The sequence below is a fragment of the Giraffa tippelskirchi genome, chromosome 12 (genome assembly GCF_054371585.1).
Source record: "Giraffa tippelskirchi isolate mGirTip1 chromosome 12, T2T-mGirTip1v1.2.pri, whole genome shotgun sequence".
NCBI classification, from domain to species: Eukaryota; Metazoa; Chordata; class Mammalia; order Artiodactyla; family Giraffidae; genus Giraffa; species Giraffa tippelskirchi.
This window is the reverse complement of record NC_137286.1, coordinates 41,859,210-41,881,362: the sequence shown is the minus strand read 5'-3', so window position 1 is coordinate 41,881,362 and position 22,153 is coordinate 41,859,210. Positions and strand designations below refer to the sequence as shown.

The window sequence follows — 22,153 nt, the reverse complement described above, 5'->3', positions numbered from 1 at the left end:
GCGCATTATTAGTGAGTGTACAACTTGATAAATTTTACATGTGTAAACACGCATGGAACCACACCAGATTAGGTCATAGAACATTTCCAGCACCCTGAAGTTCCCTAATGCTCCTTTCTAGTCAGTTCCCCCTTCCAACCCAGCTAACCACTATCCAGACTTCTAACACAATCATTGAAGTATATTGTCTTTGGTGTCTGGCTTCCTGTGCACACGACTTCCTTTTATATTAAAACAAGTTTTGAGAGACAGATAATACCATGTTTGGCAAGGATGTGGGGAATCAGGTCCTCTCTTAAATTGTTGTTTGAAATGTAAGTTGATGAAGACTTCGACAAGTTTAAATTTATTATTTATTCATTAAATTTAAGTTTAGGACCCTACCTCTAGGGTCCTAAAAGTGTAAAAACAATGGGCACAAAGGTTTAGGTTGAAAGGCATACGTTTCTAACAGTGAAAAAACTAAAAGCAACAGAACCAAGGTTGGATTAATATGGTCTACTTACACTACATCACAATTAAAAATGTGAGATGGACACATGTAATTTCAGTAACTTCCTAGCCGTATTATGAAGTTAAAAAAGAAGAAGACACAGAACAATATATACAGTCCATTTATGGTAAAGAGAAAAAAACAACTAGAGAGAGAAATGTCCCTGCAAAATGATGGGGAGGAAAATGAGGAAAAATAAAAGGTTCCTCAAATTTTGCCTTGTATTTTATGTCTCTGAATTGTTGCATTGTGGAAGACTCAAATAGTAAATATTATTTGTATAATTAAAACATAAACATAAAGGCAAAAAAATTAACTTTAAAAGATATGAAGAAAGACAGGCAATGAGGGTGCTAGGATACTAAACAACTTTTAATAATTGTACCTTTGTTGGAGGTAGGAACAGATGAGGGACTGAGGTGGGAAAGGGTCTTTTTTCTACACTTTTTTTTAAAGTTTCAAGCATAGTACCTGATTTTTAAGCCAACGAGGTATATTTTGCAGATAAGTAAAGAACATAGGGCTTCCCTGGTGGCTCAGATGGTAAAGAATCTACCTGTAACACAGGAGACTTGAGTTCAATCCCTGCAAGAGGAAGATCCCTTGGAGCACGGAATATTCCTACCTGGAGAATTCCATGAACAGAAGAGCCTGGAGCCTAGAGCAATAGCTGACCAGTCCAAAGCCTGTTTTGATTTTCTGCTTTTTGTTTGTTTGTTTTTTGGCCACCTAGGGTGGCTTGCAGGATCTTATTTCCTTGACTAGAGATGCAGCCTGGATCCCCTGCATTGGAAGCACAGACCCAGGACAAGTCTCACTGTCCTCATTTTTATATTAAAAGTGTTTTGAATCATTGAATAATTTAAAAATATTTTGCATTGAAAACGTTAAAACAAGACGCGTACTTCAGAGTTTTGGTGTGGTGGTGGGGTCTCCAGGAGGCCCCTGCCGCTTTCTTCTATATTTTCAGGAGTAGTGCAGAGCAGATGCTGTACAGACAAATGGAGTGAAGGTTCTTTGTGGGTCTCTGCGGTTAGAGAAGGGGTTGTGTTAAGGGAAGATTGAAGGAGAAACTGGAGTCAGATAAATGGAGAGGGGTCTGGAACTCATGGGGTGCACAGCCTGTTCACGGGGGTGGGGCAGAATTTAGAAAGGCGTGGGGACAATATGTATAAAGCCTGGAGGGAGGGTTCGGGGCTGTCTGTGCAAGGACTTCAAACGCCAAGGTAAGGACTTTGGGATGTATCCTCCTTAAACGTGTGTTGAGCGCCAGTTCACCATTCAGCCTGTCTGTGCAATTCTCACAGGAAACCGATGGGAAGGTGGTCTTATTCTCCCCGTTTTGCAGCTAAGCAAACTACAGACTTTTTGAACAGGTGAACGACGGGAGAAAATTCCTTTAAATCCTGTGTATATTCAATAGTTAGTGCTCAGTCTCTCAGTCGTGTCCGACTCTTTGGGACCCCGTGGTCTGGAGCCCACCAGGCTCCTCTGTCCGTGGAATTCTCCAGGCAAGAATACTGGGGTGGGTTGCCCTTTCCTTCTCCAGGGGGATCTTCCCGACTCAGGGATCGAACCTGTGCCTCCCGCGTCTCCTGCATTGCAGGCGGACTCGTGTATATTCAGTAATAGTAACTAACTGTGCTCTAGTAACAACTAGGTGACAAAAAATTGCACAAGTAGGGCAGGTGCAGAACCCCGACGTCGGTACCGTGTAGTGTTATTCACGGTCGCCTCTTTCGGCGGCGATCCGAGCTCCATCATCTCTAAAAGCCAGAGGTGGACCCCTCAGCCTGCCGAGTGTCGCCCGCTTCCTCCCATTTCCGCAGGACTCGGGTGGGGAAAGGGAGGCCCAGAACCCCACAGATGGCCGTCAGTACCACCAAACAAACTGTTAGTGAGCTTGCTGAACAAGGAAACATCCAGATGCAGACTCCATGACCTACCCCCTTTCTGGCCAAGATTGCTGGGCCTGAAGCTTCTCTGTGCAGAAACTGCTCAAGATGCTACTGAAGAGGGGCTTCAGAGGCCGCCATTTCTCTCTGGCCATTCCCAACCCCATTTCGTTGCGGCCCCATATTGCCCATGGACCTCCGCAACTGGGCCTTTCCCCTTCTTTTGTTTGGGTTAGGCAAAGCCTTGCTTTCCCTCTCTCCGACAACAACGTAAATCAAATGTAGGAAGTAAAAACACCGACGACCCCGGGGATGGGGGAGGGGAGAAGGCCACCGCCCCGCCCCCGCCCCTCGGCGCCTCGGAACTACCAATCCCGGCGTTCCGCGGGGCGGCGAGGGCGCAGGGGCGCGTGCGCGGCGGGCAGCCGTTGGCTGTAGCGGCAGTTGCGCGGGTCGCGGTGCTGGGCGGTCTGCGGACGCTGGCAAATCGGGCCCAGGATGTAGTGTTGGCGGTGCCTGACGGCGCGTCTGACGCGGAGCTGGGTGGGGTAGAGAGTAGGGGGCGGTAGTCAGGGGTGGTGGGAGAAGGAGGAGGCGGCGGCGTTGAGTCTTTTATAAATGGCGCCGAAGCAGGACCCGAAGCCTAAATTCCAGGAGGGTGAGTCTGATCCCCTGGGGACAAAGCATCTAACGGCTCGGAGAGGGAGGCGGTCTCGGGGCGGTTGAGATTTAGGGGCCGGGGATTGCGAGGGCCATGCCCCGGGGAGGCGGCGGGCAGGGCTTTGTGCGGAGAAAGCGCATTGCGGCGAGGTTTTTTTGTGCGTCGTGTGAATAAAAACACTTCGGGAAGCGAAAGCGTTAGGCAGGCGTTAGAGTGTGAGAGGGAGCCGTTGCCGCGTGGCACAGCCTTGGTACTGTATTTGTTGTTGAGAGGAAGAGGGCGCGGAGAAAGTAGCCTATTGTAGGGAGGCGGCGGGCGCGCCATGGCGGCCGTTAGGGGAAGTGATGTGGCGTGGGGGAGGGGAGGCGGCGGCCGCCCTTTCGGGCGCCATGCGGGACTCCTCTGTCCGCGTGGGCGTCCGAGGGTTGGCGCTCCGGGGCGACCTCGAGCCGGGAGCCGGTAGCTCGCGGTGGAGCCGCGGAGTCGCGGCAGGAGGGGGTTGGCTTCGCGTCTCGGGGCGGGAGAACTGCGTTGTAAGATGGCCGCTGCAAGATGGCGGGCCCATCATGGCCGCCGGCGCCTGGGTTCTCTGCTCGCGGCCGCAGACGCCGCTTTAGGGCAGAGGAGCGCCCCCTTCTTCCCCGCCGCCGATCGGGAACCGGTTTTTCGGCGCTGTCCCCGGAGCGGTGGGTGGGGACAAGAGAAAAAAGCGCGAGCGTCCGGGTCGGCTTTGTGTCGCCCGAAGCTATCCCTTTGCTCTCGGAAAAGCGGAGTGTCGGTGTCCTATGGGAACGTGAGCGCGCTCTGGCTGCGCAGTGGCTTGTAAAACAATAACTAAAAACTGCCTTAATGTGGTGTTACGTCCTCATTTATGTGAAGTCCCGTTGCCTTGATGTCAGCCTTTTAAGTACGGCAGTGGTTTAGCTAATTGTAATAATTGATTAACAGTGATTTGAAAGTTGAGTTTTTATTGTCTCTGATCAACGTGTAGGCTGACTGTAGAGAGCCTGATTTCCAGAGGGAGACAGCTCTGTAATTTTCACAATTACCACATCTATTAATTTATATAGTGGAGGCTTAACAGTAAACTAAAGTGGACATAAGATGTAAGGCAAGCAAGAACACTTTAAAATCCTCGTTCACGTTATTGTGGTTGTACGTGTCAGATACCACGGATGTTGAGACGTCTGCAAAATATTGTAGGGATGTTCAAACTTTGATGTGCGTTAGAATTTGAGTCACACACACAAAACCCAAGCGTATTGTAGCAGTATGGAATATTTAAAAGATTGCCGCGGGTGTTTTCCCTGTAACTGGCTCTTAATACCTGCTTTCTCTCACCCTGAGAAGCCATGTGACGACTACTGTAGATTGCTTGGATTGCTTTTTTTAAACCAGATGTTTTAGAGCAAGGATTTTTGATCTAGGGTGTTTATAATTCAGAACACCCCTTGAACTTGGATGGGAAAAAGTTTTTTTTTCTATTTTCTAGCTACAATTAATAGTTCAGTTATGACTCTAGATTTCCTCTCCCACAGAAGAGCAAAACAAAACCCTCCCACAGTAGTATTAGCTGTATGTTTTCACATCTCAGCATTAAAGTTGTAGAAGATAAGATTCAGATGTAATGTATGCTTTTCGTTGTTTTAGACTTGTGGTAGTTGCTGAATCAGCAGCTAAATGTTTATTGTATCAATTAAGGAGCTAATATAATACCATAGCAGATGATGTTTTAAATGTTTGTATAACTGTCTCAATATAGTTCGTTTCTTTTGTAGTACTGTTTTACATGTTTGTAGAAAAATTATGAGAAAAGGCCCAAAGACTTAACCAGACTGTGAAGGGTCCGTTGCACAAAGAAATTAATCCTCACTGTAGGACATCAAAGGAAAATGACACAGACTTGGGACAGTTAAGGATGGCTTTCTGGAGGAGGTGCTTTTTGGAAGGGGTGGTAGAGTGAAGGAGAATCCATATGCTGCTGTAGCAGGGAATTGGAGAAGAGGGCGGCAGAGGATGAGATGGTTAGATAGCATCCCAGACTTCAGTGGAAATGAGTTTGCGCCAACTCTGGGAGATAGTGAAGAACAGGAAAGCCTGGCGGTGTTGCAGTCCATGGGGTCGCAAAGAGTCAGACACGACTGAGCAACTGAACAACAAAAGGAGCCAATGTAGCTCTATGGTTTTGAAAGCTACCTAAGAGTCTTTGCGCTTTGCAGACATGTTTTCTACTCCTGTGTCAAAGTTGAGTTGTATAAACCATCTTTTAAGAAATTATTATTTTGGGGCTTCCCAGGTGACCCTAGTGATAGAGAATCCATCTGCCAGTGCAGGAGACGGGAAGAGCTGAGGGTTCTCTGCGTGGGTAGAGACGCTCCCCTGGAGAAGGAAAAGCTCCACTCCAGTGTCCTTGTCTGGAAAATCCCCATGGACAGAAGAGCCTGTCCGTGGGGTTGCAGAGTTGGACAGGACTGAATTACTTAGAAGAGAATATCTTGTAAGGAAAAAGGAATATTCTCTTGGAACTAGCAGAATTATATTAAAACACTGCAGAAGAATTGAGCTTCTGTAATGGTGAAAATACGAATGATGGGAAAGTTTTCATGATTCTTTTAAACTTGAAAATTTTTCTTGTTAAATAATGGTGCAACATATGTTACAAGCATTTTTTAAGCACAGTGACTGTTCTGCTCTGCACTTGGTCTTCCATTTGAAATGTTAAAGCAAAAAGTAAAACTATGGGGCTTCTAACCCGTGTGGGGGAGGGAGGGGAGGGAAGCCCTTTTGGTTTGTCAGTAGGGTGGCTGACGCTGGAATTTGAGTAGTGTTCCTAGTAAGAAAACCAATGAGAGGATGGGGAATTGGAATCTCATCACCTTTGAATTTCAGAGCATTGGTCAAAATTAGCTTTGCATTTTGATACTACTAGGATTAAGGATGGAAAGGTTTTAAACAAGTGAGAGCGGTTTGCTGCTTCCGCAATTAACAGTCTTTCCACTTCCAGGAGAAATTAAGCACTTTTGCTGGGTCATATTCCTCAACTTACTGTATATTTTTTTCAGCGGGATATTAGGGACAGGTAGCTAGAATGGAGGTCAGAAGGGCCTTAGCCTCAGTGTGGTTGTCTTTGGTAGCAGCAACCAAAAGGAGGGAGACACTGGTAAGGCTATTTTCAGGGTGCCTTTAAAGAAAGACTAAAATTAGCACACAGGTCCCCCACCTTTGTTGCTTCTGAGTAGGCTCTATACCTTCCTCTGTCCCCGTGGTCTCATTCTTGTCCACAGTATTCAGCTGTGGCTCCAACCCAGCTTTCTCTTGAGCTCCAGACATAAGTACTCAACTGCTTACTAGATTGGCTTCTGTAGCTATTGTAACTTATTCCAGAATTGATCTGAAACCCCCTCTCCATTTCCTTTTCTGGATAGTACTTCCACCATGCTGGAAGTCATGTTTAAACTGTTCCTACTTTGGCTTAGCTTCTCTTCTCACTGCCTTTGTTTCATACCTATTTCTGTTCTTATTCCTGACTTTGAGAGAAGTCACTGGTTTCCCTGTTTCTAGTCTCCACTTAAGTTCTGCATAGACTTAACATCAGGCAGTGGTTCCTCACAGTGGACCACTGCACAAGAATTTATATCGTGTTTCATCAGTGTTTTTGTATTGTTTTTCTCAGCTTGGGCCCTTTCCTTTGACTTTGCTGAGTAGTTTGTCACAGTCACCCTTAACGCTTCTGAAGATAGTTAAAATAGGAAATCCAGTAAGTTGTGCAAAACTATTTGATTACATATCCATGTCACATTTTGCCCTATATAGTCTCTTTGGAATTGAGCTAGTAAGCTATTTTGAGTGCTAAAAGAGCTGAGTCTATTGGCACTTTGTTACATCTGGGTCTGTTGAAACCAAATGGGCTGAAAATAATTTTGAGAAATCTATTTCTTCTACAATCAAATGTTTTGAGCTGCTGCCGAGAATTGCCTTGCCTGATGTGTCTGATGAGCAAGGATGTCTTCCAGATCTTATTCCAGTCCCTAACATTATGTTTAGTCTTGCAAGTCTTAATGGTAGGTCAGCATAGAGTTTTTAAGTTCCGAAGGTTAGAATTTCTAGTCTGTTGTTGTTACTCATTGAAGCAGCCCAACACCCAGAACATCATTGTACACACTCGAGACATGAACATAGTGGGACCTTTTTTGTGTGTGTGTGTATCTGATAATGCATTGAAATTTTTATGTATAGAATGTTTTTCTTTAATCAGTTAAACGGGTTGGAAGCACAGAATAGGTAGAGCAGAAGGTTCTAAACTTAAAATTTCTTTAAATCTCAGATGTACATTGAAAAATAAATCAACCCTGCCAGTAGATAGCTATAGTAGATTTTATTTGCTTAGCAGGTGATAGATGATTTGATGATTTAAATAGATATCCTAATTGTTTTTGTCACTACCAGATGCTGAGGTGTTTTGTTGTCTTGAAGTTTGATCTGAAGTGTTGATGTGTACATTCCCTTATCTACTTGCTTATTAGTTTTTTGAGGAACACCATAGTACAAGGGTGACGGCTCTCCCAGATGTGAATATTCTCATATATGAAGAGAAATCACAGCTAACCCAGTGCTTTTTCCCCGTTTTTTCTTTTACAGGAGAGAGAGTGCTGTGCTTTCATGGGCCTCTTCTTTATGAAGCAAAGGTACAAAACCTGTTTTCTTTAAAGAAGTTAGTTGAAATTACTGGCTTGATGGTTGAAATTACTGGTTTGGTAATTAGATTTCAGTGATTGGAAGCATCAGTGAGAGCTACATTTTTCATAGATTTTCAGGTTCATAGTTGCTCATCTTTCTTATCGTTGTTTCACTGCCTGCTCAGTGGTTCACATCAAGCATCCTGCCATTCGTGTTACCGATCTGCTAAAGGCAAGTAATTGGAAAGTGTTTGAATGGAGAGGTAGAGGGGTGACTGTGGAAGCAAAATAGCATTGTTAGTTAATGACTTGTGAGAAAATACTGCCAAAGTCAATTTTATTGGCAAATATAATATGCTGAGTAAGCACTGAGTCATTACGTTGAGGGTAAAGCTAACATTTCAAATGAGCACATTTAACTTTCATTTGTTAGATTGTCTGGCAAAGTTTAAATCCTGGGGCATTCCCTTTCTGTGTATCAGTGTTGTGCTGAGGTAATAAAAACTGATTTTACATTTAACGAAAGATAAATTGGATGATGCATTAATGTTTTTAGTGTTTTGTTTCTGTTAACTTTTAGTACAAATATTTAAGCAGTGTCAACTATTTTTGACAATTGTTTTTAAAAAAGTAAACGATAAAGGCAATTTCTATGTATGTTCTTGGTGACTAGTTTTTGTCTGTGAAAAAGTCTTAACGGTTGTAAAGTGTCAGTGTTGCTAACCATTTTACTTATTTTGAATACATAATAGGTTATGTTTTTAAAGTTCTGAAATGACTGAAATTAGATTTATGAGATGGTCAAGAACTTCATGTATGTGTACATATATCTTGATGGTATAATACCAGTACAGTTTATAAATGTATTTTAAGTCCTATTGATTATTTCTGTCATTGAATGTTGTTTCTGTTGTTAACTAGCTTCTAGCAGGCTCTTCTAAACTGGCAGCTTTTTCTGCTCTAGCAGCAGAAACACACCAGGGAACAATTTCAAATGGCGATTGGAGTAACTTAAACTATTGTGGTTCTCTTGGTTTGCCTCTGGTAAAAATTTTTAAAATCCAAAACCAGATAGTCATCACTTTTTCATGGTTAATGACTTCCACTAATCAGTTCTAATTTGTTTGGCTGCTTTTAAGAAGAACACAGGGCTTCCCAGGTGGCACTAGTAGTAAAGAAGCTGCCTGCCAATGCGGGAGACATAAGAGATACGGGTTCGATCCCTGGGTTGAGAAGACCCCCTGGAGAAGGGCATGACAGCCCATTCCAGTATTCCTCCATGGAGAATCCCATAGACAGAGGATCCTGGCGGGCTATGATCCACAGGGTTGCGAAGAGTTGGACACGACTGGAGTGACTTAGCACACAAGAAGACAAGATGTTTTTCATCTGTCACTCTGTTAGTTGTTGATAATCTGCAGCAGAATAGCTTATTGCCTTGTGTAAATAATGAGCTTTTTAAATAATGTGGTGTAAATGTTTTTCTTGAGCTGAATTTGTTTTTCCAAATGTAGCTTTTGACTAGCTGGACTTTGAGAAAGCGCAGCTACAGCTTTCATTAGCCGTTCTTGGATAGCCTATCTAGCCCACTGATTTAACGGTTAGGGTCACCTTCCGTGCTTATGGTTCTTTAGATTTGTTGGACTAACTCCCAACAAATGACTTTATGACTGTTTGGCAGTATAACTTGGAATAACTTTAAAGGCTTAAATAGTGTTCAAGAGTCTCATTAGGTTTATTTTGGCCACCAAAGAATTTCAGTGTTGGATAATTCACAATTACCCAGGTAGTCTTTTTTTTCCTTTATTACTTCTAAATAAATTTTTTTCTTTTTTATTTCAGTGTGTAAAAGTTGCCATAAAGGATAAACAAGTAAAGTACTTCATCCATTACAGTGGTTGGAATAAAAAGTGAGTATTAGATTTTTTTAAAGCAATTTTTATAATTAACAAGTTGGCTTTGTGTCATAAACTGATAGAAGCCTATGCTTTTTAATTCTTGTACAGTTTTACTGTACATATTGGAGCAGAGGTGAATTGTTTGTAGTATGTTGAAATATAATAGAAATTAGGGTTTACAGCCATTTTGTTTGACATTCTTTGGCCTATTTCTTGTGTTCTGGTATAATGTCTAATAGTCATTAACCTGACTATTTTCTAGGTTTGGTACATTTTAGGACAGCTTGAGGTTTTTTTTTTTTCTTATTAACACAGACTTAGTGACTACAAACCCAGTCCAGTACTCTTGCCTGAAAAATCCCATGGACGGAGGAGCCTTGTAGGCTGCGGTCCGTGGGGTCGGTAGGAGTCGGACACGACTGAGCTACTTCACTTTCACTTTTCACTTTCATGCATTTGAGAGGGAAATGGCAACCCACTCCAGTGTTCTTGCCTGGAGAATCCCAGGGACGGGATTCTATGGGCTGCCATCTGTGGGGTTGCACAGAGTCGGACACGACTGAAGCGACTTAGCAGCAGCAGCAGTAGTGACTACAAATGGTATTTCAAGCAGTTACACTCAAAACGAGTTAGGTTTTTCTACTAAGGAAGGGGGAAAGGATTTAAAAATTGCTTTATTTGGTTGGATGTATTGACCAACTCATGTTTTGAACTTTGAAAGCATAATTAAATGTTAACAGTGAATTCATGTGGTTCACTTTTAACGTATGGTTTAACACAGATACAGAAATGTAATTACAGAACCTAGTTTTCCACTCTGAAGAGCTTTTTTTGTTTGTTTTTTAAAGCAGTGATGTATTGATGTTGCTGGGGATGGACAGTGGTTGTAGACTGAACACATTCTAGAATATTCAGCATGTGGAGCTCTGTCAGTGATGGGTCTTTCTTCTTGGATCCCACAAATACCACATCTGATAATTGACTCATTTTTGGTGCTTGTAATTGAATAGCCTGTAATATTTACTCTGAGAGGTTTTTAATTTTACTAATTGTGTTTTGTTCTTCAAAAAGAGCACTGCCAAAAAGAGTAGTTCTTGAGGTTTGTTTTTTTTTTAAAGGCTTTACATCAGCTCAGCCATGCCATCTGATTTGATGTATACTGTTGTTTTGGAAGGTTTTTTTGACATTTACTGACCCTAGTTCTGTGGTCTTCTTTCACACAGTCCCTTAGCCAGTGACCAACCAGTTAACTATATTAGTTAGAAAATTTTTTCACAAGGTAGTTTTAGCTAATAAATAGTGTCAGACCTTTGTTTCTTCCATTAGTATAATTGTAGAAAAGTGGAAATCTAAAATGTATAGAAACACATTCAATAAGTTGGTTTTTCTTCCAGTTAATAATTAAAATATTCCTAGTAATGACAGTAATATAGTAACTCAAAGTGACCCTGTGAGCTTTTAATCCCTTTGGTCTTACAGAAGTAAACTTGTCTCTGATTGTAAATGGGATTTCAGGATTAATACTAAGTTGATTCAGATATCCAGGAATGTTTATCTTCTGGATCTCAATTATTTTACAGTTTTCCCTTTCTTTAAAAAAAAAATGTTGAAACTGTGTGTGTCTTTCATTGCACTTATGTTTTATATAAAAATACTCTGGTAAAATTGAGAGCGTATTAGACATCATGAAAATTTTAATTCTGTATAGGAAAACAAATCTTTATTCATATAATGAATGGGAACTTTAAAGGAAATAAAAGAAAAACAAATAGCAGATTCTTGGACTAGTTCTGTGCCCCATCCCCATGTACACTTTAAAATAATTTAGGAATACATCTTAATAGCTGTGAACACAACTTTTGTGCTTAACTCTTTCATGTATAGTATTTTCTATTAAATTCCATGTAGATGTGTACAACTTCAAGACTGGGTTTTAAGTGACATTTCTAACTTAAAAGAAATTGTGGAAATACATAAAATGCTTGTATTTTTTGATGGTATTGCCTGAAAATGTTTTTTCCTTTGTTATATTATCTAGTAACACAAATAAATGATAGACTGCATAGTTTTTTGTGTCTTTGTAGAGGATGTGTTTTTTGTAGTTGTCTTGGTATGTAGATAAATATATGTAATTTGTAATATTGATCTTTAATAACTATTTACAGGGGCCTTTAAATCTGTACAGAATGTTTTTTATTTAGTGCTGTGTAAGTTAATGCTATGGATCATTGTGACTTTGGGAATTAATGACAAGCTACCTTTAGAAAGTTCTGAAATTCTTTTGTTTGAGCTGTATGGAAAAATTTCTGGATGTTTGGCCTTCAGTTACTACCCCAATAGTGATGTTCCTCAGAGCAAAAGACATCATTTCATTTTCCTGTGGGTCAGCAACTGTTTTTAGCGCCTGGCATGTAAAAGAAACTCTGAGATTGACTTTTGTTTTTAGATCAATGTCCTTCTTTAGATGAATTTTTTTATGAGAGGAAAGGAATTTTCAAGGTTCTCAAATGGAACTTTTCTAGTAAATAAGAATTTGCTAACTCCCTTTAGAGAGAATTGGAACAGATATAAGTAGCAGTAGGAATAAAATCCTCATTTTGAAAATGGTTTATAAGATACCATACATTTAGAAAAGACCACAACAGAAGCCCAGTCTCCAAATTGGAATTTTCTTAAACTTCAGTAAATATATACTTCTTCAAAAGCACTGTAGATACTCGATTTGTTGACACAGACATTTAAATATTCCATTTGTAAATAAATCTTAATAAAGCTTAAGCAGAATTCTACACCTAGTTACTGAGATTACTTTGTACTATGCTGTCTGTATCAGAAGTGCTGTGAGGTCCAGGCGCTCTGAAAAAACTTGGAAGACACGTGAGGATATTGTAGCCCTTTTTCCTGTTCCTGAAGGAGCTCCCTCAGTACACCACCCCTTCCTGACCTCTAGGTAAATGCATGTTTTAAAGTTTTCTCTAGGAAGTCATGTTGAGGGTTGCTTTTTATTATTTATTATTATTTTGGCTACCTTAAAGAAGAGGTCAAAGGTGGGAAATCATTAAATAAAAGACTTTGAGGATACAGTCTAATTGTGTCACTAAAGGAGCTCCATCAGCAGGAGGAAAAAAATCACTTTGCACAAAAAGTTCAGTACTGCCTAAGAAATATCCTGTCTTTGTTTTTCTCTTTGGGGAGAAAAGCCACATCAGAAGTCTTGTTTTGAACAAGATCCTACTGTGTAGCACAGGGAACTGTATTCAGTATCTCATGATAAACCATAATGGAAAAGGTCATGAAAGGAGTGTGTGTGTATAATGTATTATCGAATCAATTTGCTGTATAGTAATTAATATGTCAGTTTTATATCAAAATAATTTTTTATTTTAATCTTGTTTTGAAGTTTTTCTAAGTGCCAGAATGCTTTACAATTAGATATTTTTAAGAGAGTGGTTGGTTCTACCATTTGATGTTTAGAAAGCCAAGAACATTTTGCCTTGAAAATTGGTAAATTCATTTGTGAGTGACTGATAACCATTGTAACACTTTAATTTACAGTCTTGAGTGAGTTGATGTAGGTGGTATTGAGTTTTGTAGACCTCCTAGTATGTTTCTCATGGAGCTTGAGTGTTTTATATCTATTATTTAATTCTCCTAACAGTCCTGTGAGATAGATATCCCCATTATACAGGTGAAACTAAGGCACAGTGAGTTTTGAAATTTTGTATTGGAGATAACCAGCTGGTTTTAGTTCTTTAAGAAGTCAAGTTACGGATTCCTGTGCTTTTAAGTTTTTCAGGTGCCTTTATTCTGCAAGGACAATTACTTACGGGCTCTTAGGTTATGTGTTATTATATGCTGTACTCTTATGCCATTTTTAACAAACTCTTTGGATAATCTCTTGAACTCTGGCACTTTCAATTTGGGGTGTTGCTTCTGAGAATGTTTATATTACCATTTTATAGAACAGATTTTCTCTAGACTTTTGGTCTAGTTGAGAATGGATTTGTAATGCCAGTTCATCAGCTTAGTTCAGAGAAGTCCAAACTCTTGCCTCTTGTATTTGAAAGGAAAAATTGTAGAACAGAGTCTGAATACTAATGAAATATTTTGAATGATATTTTAACTTTTCTCTTTTTCAGTTGGGATGAATGGGTTCCAGAAAGCAGAGTACTCAAGTATGTGGATACCAATTTGCAGAAACAAAGAGAACTTCAGAAAGCCAACCAGTAAGTTCGTTTGCAACATGAATATGAGGAGAAATGCCTGTAAGTTAGTTGATTGAAATGGAATCCACAGCGGAAATCATGTTGGCTGCTTGCTTTTAAAACGATTCATGGTACCTGTCAGCTGCTATTATGATTTTGATCTCAAGTGATCAGAGAGGCCTTTTGTAGCCTTTTTACTCTTCCTTTCTTGAATTGATTTTTGTAAATGTGTTATCTCTGTCAACTTGTTAATAAAAATTTTGTACCAGAATATGTATAGCCTTGGAACTTCAATTTGAATATAAATTTCAAAATGGAATCAAGCTACCAATTTATTTTTATATATAAATATTTTATGGTGATATCATTGAAATTATTTTTGAAGGGAGCAGTATGCAGAGGGGAAGATGCGAGGGGCTGCCCCTGGAAAGAAGACTGCTGGGCTGCAGCAGAAAAACGTCGAAGTGTAAGAAGCTCTTTGTTTTAATTTTACACACTGTGAAATTCAAGCTTGATACACATTGTCTATTAGAATTTGTTGAAAGTGGAAACTGGAACGTTGTGATTTGAAAAATGCCAATGAGAACCCCATTGGTGTTGGGTTATTAAAACTACATACTGATTACATATTGGTTCCTTAGTTTTCCTTAGCAATTTTTTTTTTTTTTGGTCACTTAACTCATTTTTAAGTGTACAGTTGGGTGGCATTAAGTACATTCACAACCCTCCTTTGTTTAATCTTGACTTTTTTGGCTGTACTAGGTGGCATGTGGGATCTTAGTTCCCTGACCAGGTATCAAACTCTTGCCCTGTGCAATTGAAATGCAGAATCTTAACAGCAGAACCACCAGGGAAGTCCCTTACAGTCATTCATTTAAGTTAGAGCAAACGTGTGCACGTTATGTGTTTTTCTTTTACAAGCATGCATTGGATTCTCAAGACACAAGTTTTGAGATTTGAGGGGCAGATTTGCTTTTTCAGTACTTTTTCCTTGAGATTACATTCTGTTGCTTTTAGACCTTAACTAGTCTGACTTTACTGCTAAGTAGCTTCAGTCATGTCCCAACTCTGTGTGACCCCAGAGATGGCAGCCTACCAGGCTCCTCCGTCCCTGGGATTCTCCAGGCAAGAACACTGGAGTGGGTTGCCGTTTCCTTCTCCAACACATGAAAGTGAAAAATGAAAGTGAAGTCGCTCAGTCGTGTCCGACTCTTTGCGACCCCATGGACTGAAGCCTATCAGGCTCCTCCGTCCGTGGGATTTTCCAGGCCAGAGTACTGGAGTGGGATGCCATTGCCTTCTCCGAGTCTGACTTTACTACCTAAAAATTAGATGATAGTATTGAAGATAGCTATGCATTTTGAAATGTTTGCAGTTTTATCTTTTGGGGTAAGAAGATAATTAGGCAAGGATTAATGGTTTTGGCAAGATAATTGATTTGGTAAGATAATTGATTTGGCAAGGATTACTATTTGAGATTGATTCATAGCTTTATTTGTTAATAAGGAGTAACATATTTCCATGATCTGGGTCTTTGGAAAACTTACGTAGTAAACACAGGTAATTAACATTTATAAAATACTAAAGCTGTAGAAAAGCAAACACATTCAGGTATAATGTGATGGTCTCTCCAGGCATAAGCTATAATCATGGCTTTATAAACTTGTGCTTCAGAAATAATTAGATATTATATCAGTCTTAGTAATTTGCTGTTGGTGCATACATAAATAGCCATAAGATAAATTACTGTTAGACATAATAGTCTAGACACAAGCTTTGTTCTGAATGGGAGAGCAGAGTATTTAGTGTTGTAAAGAAAGGAATGTAGTTTCGAGAAGAAATAAAGCGAAACAGAATTTGACCAGTGAAAGTGGAATAATGCATTGGTGTGAAACATAACAAGTCTAACATCAAATTATGCTGGTTCCAAAGTAAATGGGGAAAATATTTTAATCTTTGGAGCTTTTTTGTTTGTTGAACTAATAGTCTTATGAAGCAGGTTCTTTTTTAATATAATTTACATGCTATAAACTTACTAATAGACATGAATAAAAAGACCCTGGGAGGAGATTTCATGATATGGTTTTGATTTTTCTGCTGTCTAGAGGGAGATGTGGATTGAGCCAACTATCAGTAAAAAGTCTTTGAGTCTTGAGCAGTAAATAAGAATATGCAGGAAATAAGATCAGGCAAAGATCGCTGCCTGATCTTACCATCAAGGCAGTATTTCTCTATGGACTTAATGTGGTAGAAGGGAATTTAAACCAGAGACAATAACGATAATTAGCTTTTTTTTTTTTCCTTTCAGGAAGACCAAAAAGAACAAACAGAAGAGTAAGTATATTAACTGTTTGAATTAATTATTCTGCCTTTATAACATTTGCACTTTGAATTCATTGTTAAATTTTAACAATGAAGTATTAGAAGTATTAGAAGTATTAGTATGAAGTATTAGAGTAAGCATATGTTGATGGTCTCATGAGTCACAGCAGTGTTACAGAGTTAGGTACATAGCCATAGAAAACTGACATTCATTCTACCGTGGAGAAACATAAGCATTTATTGTATTTGTGTTCTTTAATGACTGATCCTGAAACAATTACATTTTAAAAATAGATGGTAATATTAAATATTGCTTTGTACTAGATGTTTGGTAGAGCTGTTCATAAGAGATATATTTTTGGTAGGAATATGATTTTTCAATGTAGATTTAAGTAACATCTGTGTAATGGAAAGGTCAAGGAATAGAGTTACTCATTAAGCTAACAATCTCCCTTCCTTACCCTCAAATTTTTATAGCACCTGGAAATGGAGATGGTGGCAGCACCAGCGAGACACCTCAGCCTCCTCGCAAGAAAAGGGCTCGAGTAGATCCTACTGTCGAAAATGCGAGTTTTCCCTTAAATTCATGTTAATAATAGCATGTTAGAATTTTTAGTCTGTCCTGTTATAGCATAGATAAAATAGTCATAGAACTTTTGAGTCTCTCAGAAGCATTGCTAGCATGTTTTAATTACTGAAGTGAAAATATTCTCCTTTTTTCCATAAAGGATATATTTGTATACATCTTTATTTCACGTGTTGCACTAGATGTATTCCTTCCAGGTTTTACCGCTAACTCACCATCACATGTTCGTTGTAAGCCCTGTGTTCTTGTACAAGACTAAATAGTTTTTTGGTATTAAGATTGGATTGACTTACTAGGTCATATTAAACTGATTTGCTGATTTAATAAACCCTCAAAAAAATGCCAAGAAAGCCTGTCAGTTACACATGTATGTGTGTGGGTATGATAGTTTAGGATTTTTACATAAGTGAATTAAATGTCTAATTTATTATGTTTATAATCTCCAGAGTTACGAATTTGAAAAGAGAGGTTTTAAAAGTGTAACTGACCGTTTACATTTCTGAAGCTGATGTTAAATTAAAACACCGATACGTTCTGAAAATTAGACATTTTTAGGCAGTTACTGACAAATTAGAAGATACATTTAATTTTATACATTAAAGATATAACTTTAAGATAGTCGTGTTTGGGCTTCATCATTGGAGATGTGGCTGTTCGAAATGAATACATTTTGAAAATACTAAGTTAAAATGCATCAAGTTGGAGAGGTCATTTATAGAAGAAGGGAAATTTGCTTAAAAAAAAAAAAAAGGCCTTCACATGAAAAGGCATCAAGATTCTTTTCTCCCAGGAGTTAGCTGTATGATCTTAACTCATTTTACAGTTTCCAAGTGACAGTTCCAGCTGTCCGTTTGAGTAAAGAATTTATCCCATGTGTCTCTAAAGGTTCAGGAAAGCTTTTAGAAAAGTCTTAGAGCTGTTCCTCAGCTAGAAACAACGATGTTTAGTACTTTTCCTTTTTGTTTAGGAGGAGACATTTATGAGCAGAGTTGAAGTTAAAGTTAAGATTCCCGAAGAACTGAAACCATGGCTTGTTGATGACTGGGACTTAATTACCCGACAAAAACAGGTAACTTAAAAGGTGTTACATAGATTGTAATCTATATGATAATGGTCTTGCTAGTGTAAAATTTTTTTTCTAAAGGAAAAGGCTGTAGACTTGGACACTGAAGGTATGACTGATGGGAGTTTTAATTCAGGGAGTAGACTGAGCACTTTATCAGAAAGGACTGGGAGAGGAATAAGCAAGGTACATGTACAAAAGACCATACGTTTACAGTTATTTTTATAAAGGTTTAGATAACTGTTGGCAGTGGCTAGGACACAAATACATCATTCTGAAAACTGATTAATAAAAAGAACCATATTATTTCCTGTTTAATATCATTGAAAGTGGGACATCGTCACATACAGTGCTGCTCATGGAATGTAGAAATAGGAAGCATACAATACTTCCTGCAGGTATTTGTGATTTACAGAAGAACTTGAATCAGATCAAGCTCCTAGGTTTTAATTACAAGTGTATAGGAAAGAGGGACGTTGTGAGGTGTGTATGTAACATCACAAAGGTACAGCCACCCAAGTTCAGAGTGAGGCATTCTGTGGGACAGAAGAACCAATTTTTTAAAATGGCACAACCAGGGTTAGGGGAGAAACGGGGACTGTGTGGGTTAGGCATCAGTCATAGGCTGTGCAGTATGTGGACTTTGATTCTTGATCTGACTCTGAAGCTAAACGGCTAGGTTTAGCTCCGTTATCCCACTTTCTGAGTTTGGTAGCTTTTTGTGTTTTAGTTTTTATGTTTAATGGAGCACTGGGTCCCAACCTTGATGTGAAGATAAAGAGTGTTATCAAGCTATGTGTTTCAGACAGTATGATATGTGATGACTTGATAACACCTCAGAGGTGAATTTATGTGCAGGTGTACTCCACATGTAGTGGGAGTGTATCTGTCCAGTGTGGCAGCCACTAGCTACATTTGGGTGTTAAATTAAATTTTTAGTTCCTCAGCCACATGATCCATGTTTTAAGTGCTGGACAGTGCCCTTTTCTATTTGGTAATACTATAGGTGATCTTCTATTGCATTAAAACTTCCAGTGTACTCTTTCTTTGCAAAAGAATGTTAGTATTCAAGTATATTTTTGTTTTCAAAGCTCTTTTATCTTCCTGCCAAGAAGAATGTGGATTCCATTTTAGAGGATTATGCAAATTACAAGAAATCTCGAGGAAACACGGATAATAAGTAAGAAAATACATCTTTGAAGTATACCGAAAACATTTTAAACATTATTTCTGAATAAATTATCTGAAACATGTACTTTAAAACAATATCATCAGAAACTAGCAAAATAGAATTTCATTGCTTAGACATAAGATTTAGCTGGTAGACCTTTTATTAAAGGGCCAAGTCAGTAAATGTTCCAGGTGCCACTGAAGAAGCTATTTTATATAACTACATTCATTTAAAATACAACTGTTTGAAAACATGAAAACTAAAATCCATCCCTAACCTGTGTTGTAGTGTGCTCACCAGTGGTTAGTTTTTTCAAATTGATTTCTTACCTCTTATTAAATCTCTCTTGTTTAGTAGAAGTTCATTGTCATTGGTTTAGCATTTAATTTCTTACCCTCATGTTGGTTGACTAAATCTTCAACTCTCAACTCATTCAGTGACCTGCTCTGAAGGTAGATACTTTTGTTCCCTTGTCAGGGAGTATGCAGTCAATGAGGTTGTGGCTGGAATAAAGGAGTACTTCAATGTGATGCTGGGCACTCAACTGCTCTACAAATTTGAGAGGCCGCAGTACGCTGAGATCCTTGCGGACCACCCTGATGCACCCATGTCCCAGGTGTACGGGGCGCCACATCTCCTGAGACTGTTCGGTAATGATCCCTTTTAGAAAGTAGTTTTATTTTTTCTCCTGGGGCCTTTAATATTTTTGTCTTTACTAATTTATATTAAGGGGTAACATAAAATAACATTCTAAAAGACCGTGTAATTCCAATTTGAACTTACATTTCATATAAAAATCTAAAGTCAGTTTCTAAAATCATAGGCTTTAAGGAAATTAGTGATGGTTGCATTTGCTCACATAATTAAAGTATATGCTCATAATGCTACCTTGGATGTTAACTTTGACTTCATTCTTTTTAAATAGTACGCATTGGAGCAATGTTGGCCTATACGCCTCTGGATGAGAAGAGCCTTGCTTTATTACTGAATTATCTTCACGATTTCCTAAAGTAAGTCTAAAAATTATTGCTTGAAATTAAAAACATGAATTTGTTTAGTGTACTGCAAATTACTCTGATAGATTGGCACTGTAGATACTATAATAGAACTAAAGTAAACAGAATATGTGTTTAGCATAGTTAAAATGTCGCTTGTTATTTTGGGGATCAACTAGGGATGGCTTATATTTTTCGGAAAATGGAAAGTGCAGTCCTGGTTTTTACAGTTTTCTGGAGGGCACTTTGGCTATATATATATATAAACATTTTAAATGACTGGCAGTTAGGCTTCTGGGAACTTGTCCTATAGAAATACTTTATATATACACAAAGATCTCCAAGCATGTTTATTAAATTGCTATTCATGGATAAGGTAGGTTTACATAAACTGATCAAGAAAGATGTCCGTGGTGTGTCAATTTAAAAAAATTAGATTGCAATAGAGTTTGGTATGATTCCTCTTTTTTGTAGAGAAACATTTTCAGTCTTTGGAAAAGATTTGGAAAAATATGTATTATAACAGTTATTTCTTGGACATAGTATTGGTAGAAGAGTTTTCTGTTTTTATATAGTTCTATATTTTAATTTTCTTAAAATGGTGCTATGTATTGTATAATAATTTTAAAATCAGTATGCTGCTGCTAAGTCACAACAGCCGTGTCCGACTCTGCGACCCCATAGACGGCAGCCTACCAGGCTCCCCCGTCCCTGGGATTCTCCAGGCAAGAACACCGGAGTGGGTTGCCATTGCCTTTTCCAATGCATGAAAGTGAAAAGTGAAAGTGAAGTCGCTCAGTTGTGTCCTATTCTGTGCGACCCCATGGACTGCAGCCTACCAGGCTCCTCCGTCCATTGGATTTTCCAGGCGAGAGTACTGGAGTGGGTTGCCATTGCCTTCTACAGAATCAACGTGAACTTGGAAATTAACTAGCTTTTATAGTCTTTGCTTTACCAGTGATGAATATTCTCTCTCTTCCCCCAATTTCTTTATGAGATAAAAGTGCTCTACTACTTGATATTTTAGGGCCCTTTGATTTTTATGGTGTTACTTTCAAGTTGAAACTTGAGATTTACTTGTTAACTTCTGAATCTATAGTATGATGGATTTCAAAGAGCTAAAGAAGATCTAGCTGTTAACTCTTTCAGGGTAATGACACCTGTCAAGGGTGATCCAAGCACTCAGGTTGGTATTCTGGTGACTCCTGTTTTTTGCTTCTTTGAAATAAGAGGAGTAACTCTAGACTTCAATCTTTTTTATGCATTGTTGTCTGGTATGTAACCCTATTTATCTGAGTTGTAATTACATAGTTGTGATTAGTGTATTTTAAAGTGCTTTGTGTGGCTTCTGTATATAATTGATAGATTAGGATCAAAATACAATTCTTTTTCATACTTGTAATGAATAACATTTTATTTTTAGATACCTGGCAAAGAACTCTGCAACTTTGTTTAGTGCCAGTGATTATGAAGTGGCTCCCCCTGAGTACCATCGGAAAGCTGTGTGAGGCACGTGCACCCACCCACGTTTGATCTCTGTAAACACCTTTTTGTTTCTTAGTCCTTCTCTTGTACAAACATTGTACTTTGGAAATGTTCGTGTATAACAAAATTGATGTTTGTTTTCTGTTTGATTTTAAACAGAGAAAATAAAAGGAGTTATAGCTCCTTTTTTCTTTCCTTTTTTTCATTTCAAAGTTGCTGCCAGTGTATTCAGTGATGGACAACAGAGAGACATACTGTAGAGTGTTTTATTGCTTAGTTGACAAAGCTGCTTTTGAACGCTGGTGGTTTCTATTCCTTTGACACTACGCACTTTTATAATATGTGTTAATGCTATATGACAGAATGCTCTGATTCCTAGTGCCAAAGGTTCAATTCAGTGTATATAACTGAACACACTCATCCATTTGTGCTCCCCCTTTTTTTTTATGGTGCTTAAAGTAAAGAGCCCATCCTTTGCGAGTCATCCATCCATGTTCCGTAGGCATTTTATCTTTGCTCAGATTGAAGAACGGTGGCTTGTTTCATGGTTTTTGTATTTGTGTCTAATGCACGTTTTAACATGATAGACGCAATGCATTGTGTAGTTTTCTGGAAAAGTTAATCTTTTAGAAATTGTTTTTCAGATCTTCAATAAATTTTTTCTTTAAATTTCAAGGAGCAGTGTACTTGTGTGGATGCATTA

The 22,153-nt window shown here is 38.8% G+C and overlaps 1 protein-coding gene across 4 annotated transcripts; it reads left to right on the top strand.

The window, feature by feature from the left end:
* Positions 1-2,830: 2,830 nt before the first annotated feature.
* MORF4L1 (mortality factor 4 like 1) lies at positions 2,831-22,125 on the top strand. Of its 4 annotated transcripts, XM_081546756.1 has the most exons (13): positions 2,831-3,046; positions 7,688-7,734; positions 9,568-9,635; positions 12,457-12,573; positions 13,763-13,849; positions 14,214-14,294; positions 16,137-16,162; positions 16,628-16,716; positions 17,704-17,805; positions 18,891-18,979; positions 19,448-19,620; positions 19,896-19,980; positions 21,389-22,125. In XM_081546756.1, exons 1-13 carry the CDS (start codon positions 3,007-3,009, stop codon positions 21,471-21,473), a joined length of 1,089 nt encoding a protein of 362 aa, XP_081402882.1. In that variant the 5' UTR covers positions 2,831-3,006; the 3' UTR covers positions 21,474-22,125. The 4 variants fall into 4 exon arrangements, with proteins under 4 accessions (XP_081402882.1, XP_081402884.1, XP_081402883.1 ...); XM_081546758.1 differs by lacking the exon at positions 12,457-12,573; XM_081546757.1 differs by lacking the exon at positions 14,214-14,294.
* The last annotated feature ends 28 nt before the right edge of the window (positions 22,126-22,153 follow it).

Coding starts and splice junctions, on each gene's coding strand:
- MORF4L1 (XM_081546756.1), top strand. CDS start 3,007: ATGGCGCCGAAGCAGGACCCGAAGCCTAAATTCCAGGAGG. Junction 14,295..16,136: donor CAGCAGAAAAACGTCGAAGT/GTAAGAAGCTCT, acceptor TTTTCCTTTCAG/GAAGACCAAAAAGAACAAAC. Junction 16,717..17,703: donor TAGATCCTACTGTCGAAAAT/GCGAGTTTTCCC, acceptor CTTTTTGTTTAG/GAGGAGACATTTATGAGCAG.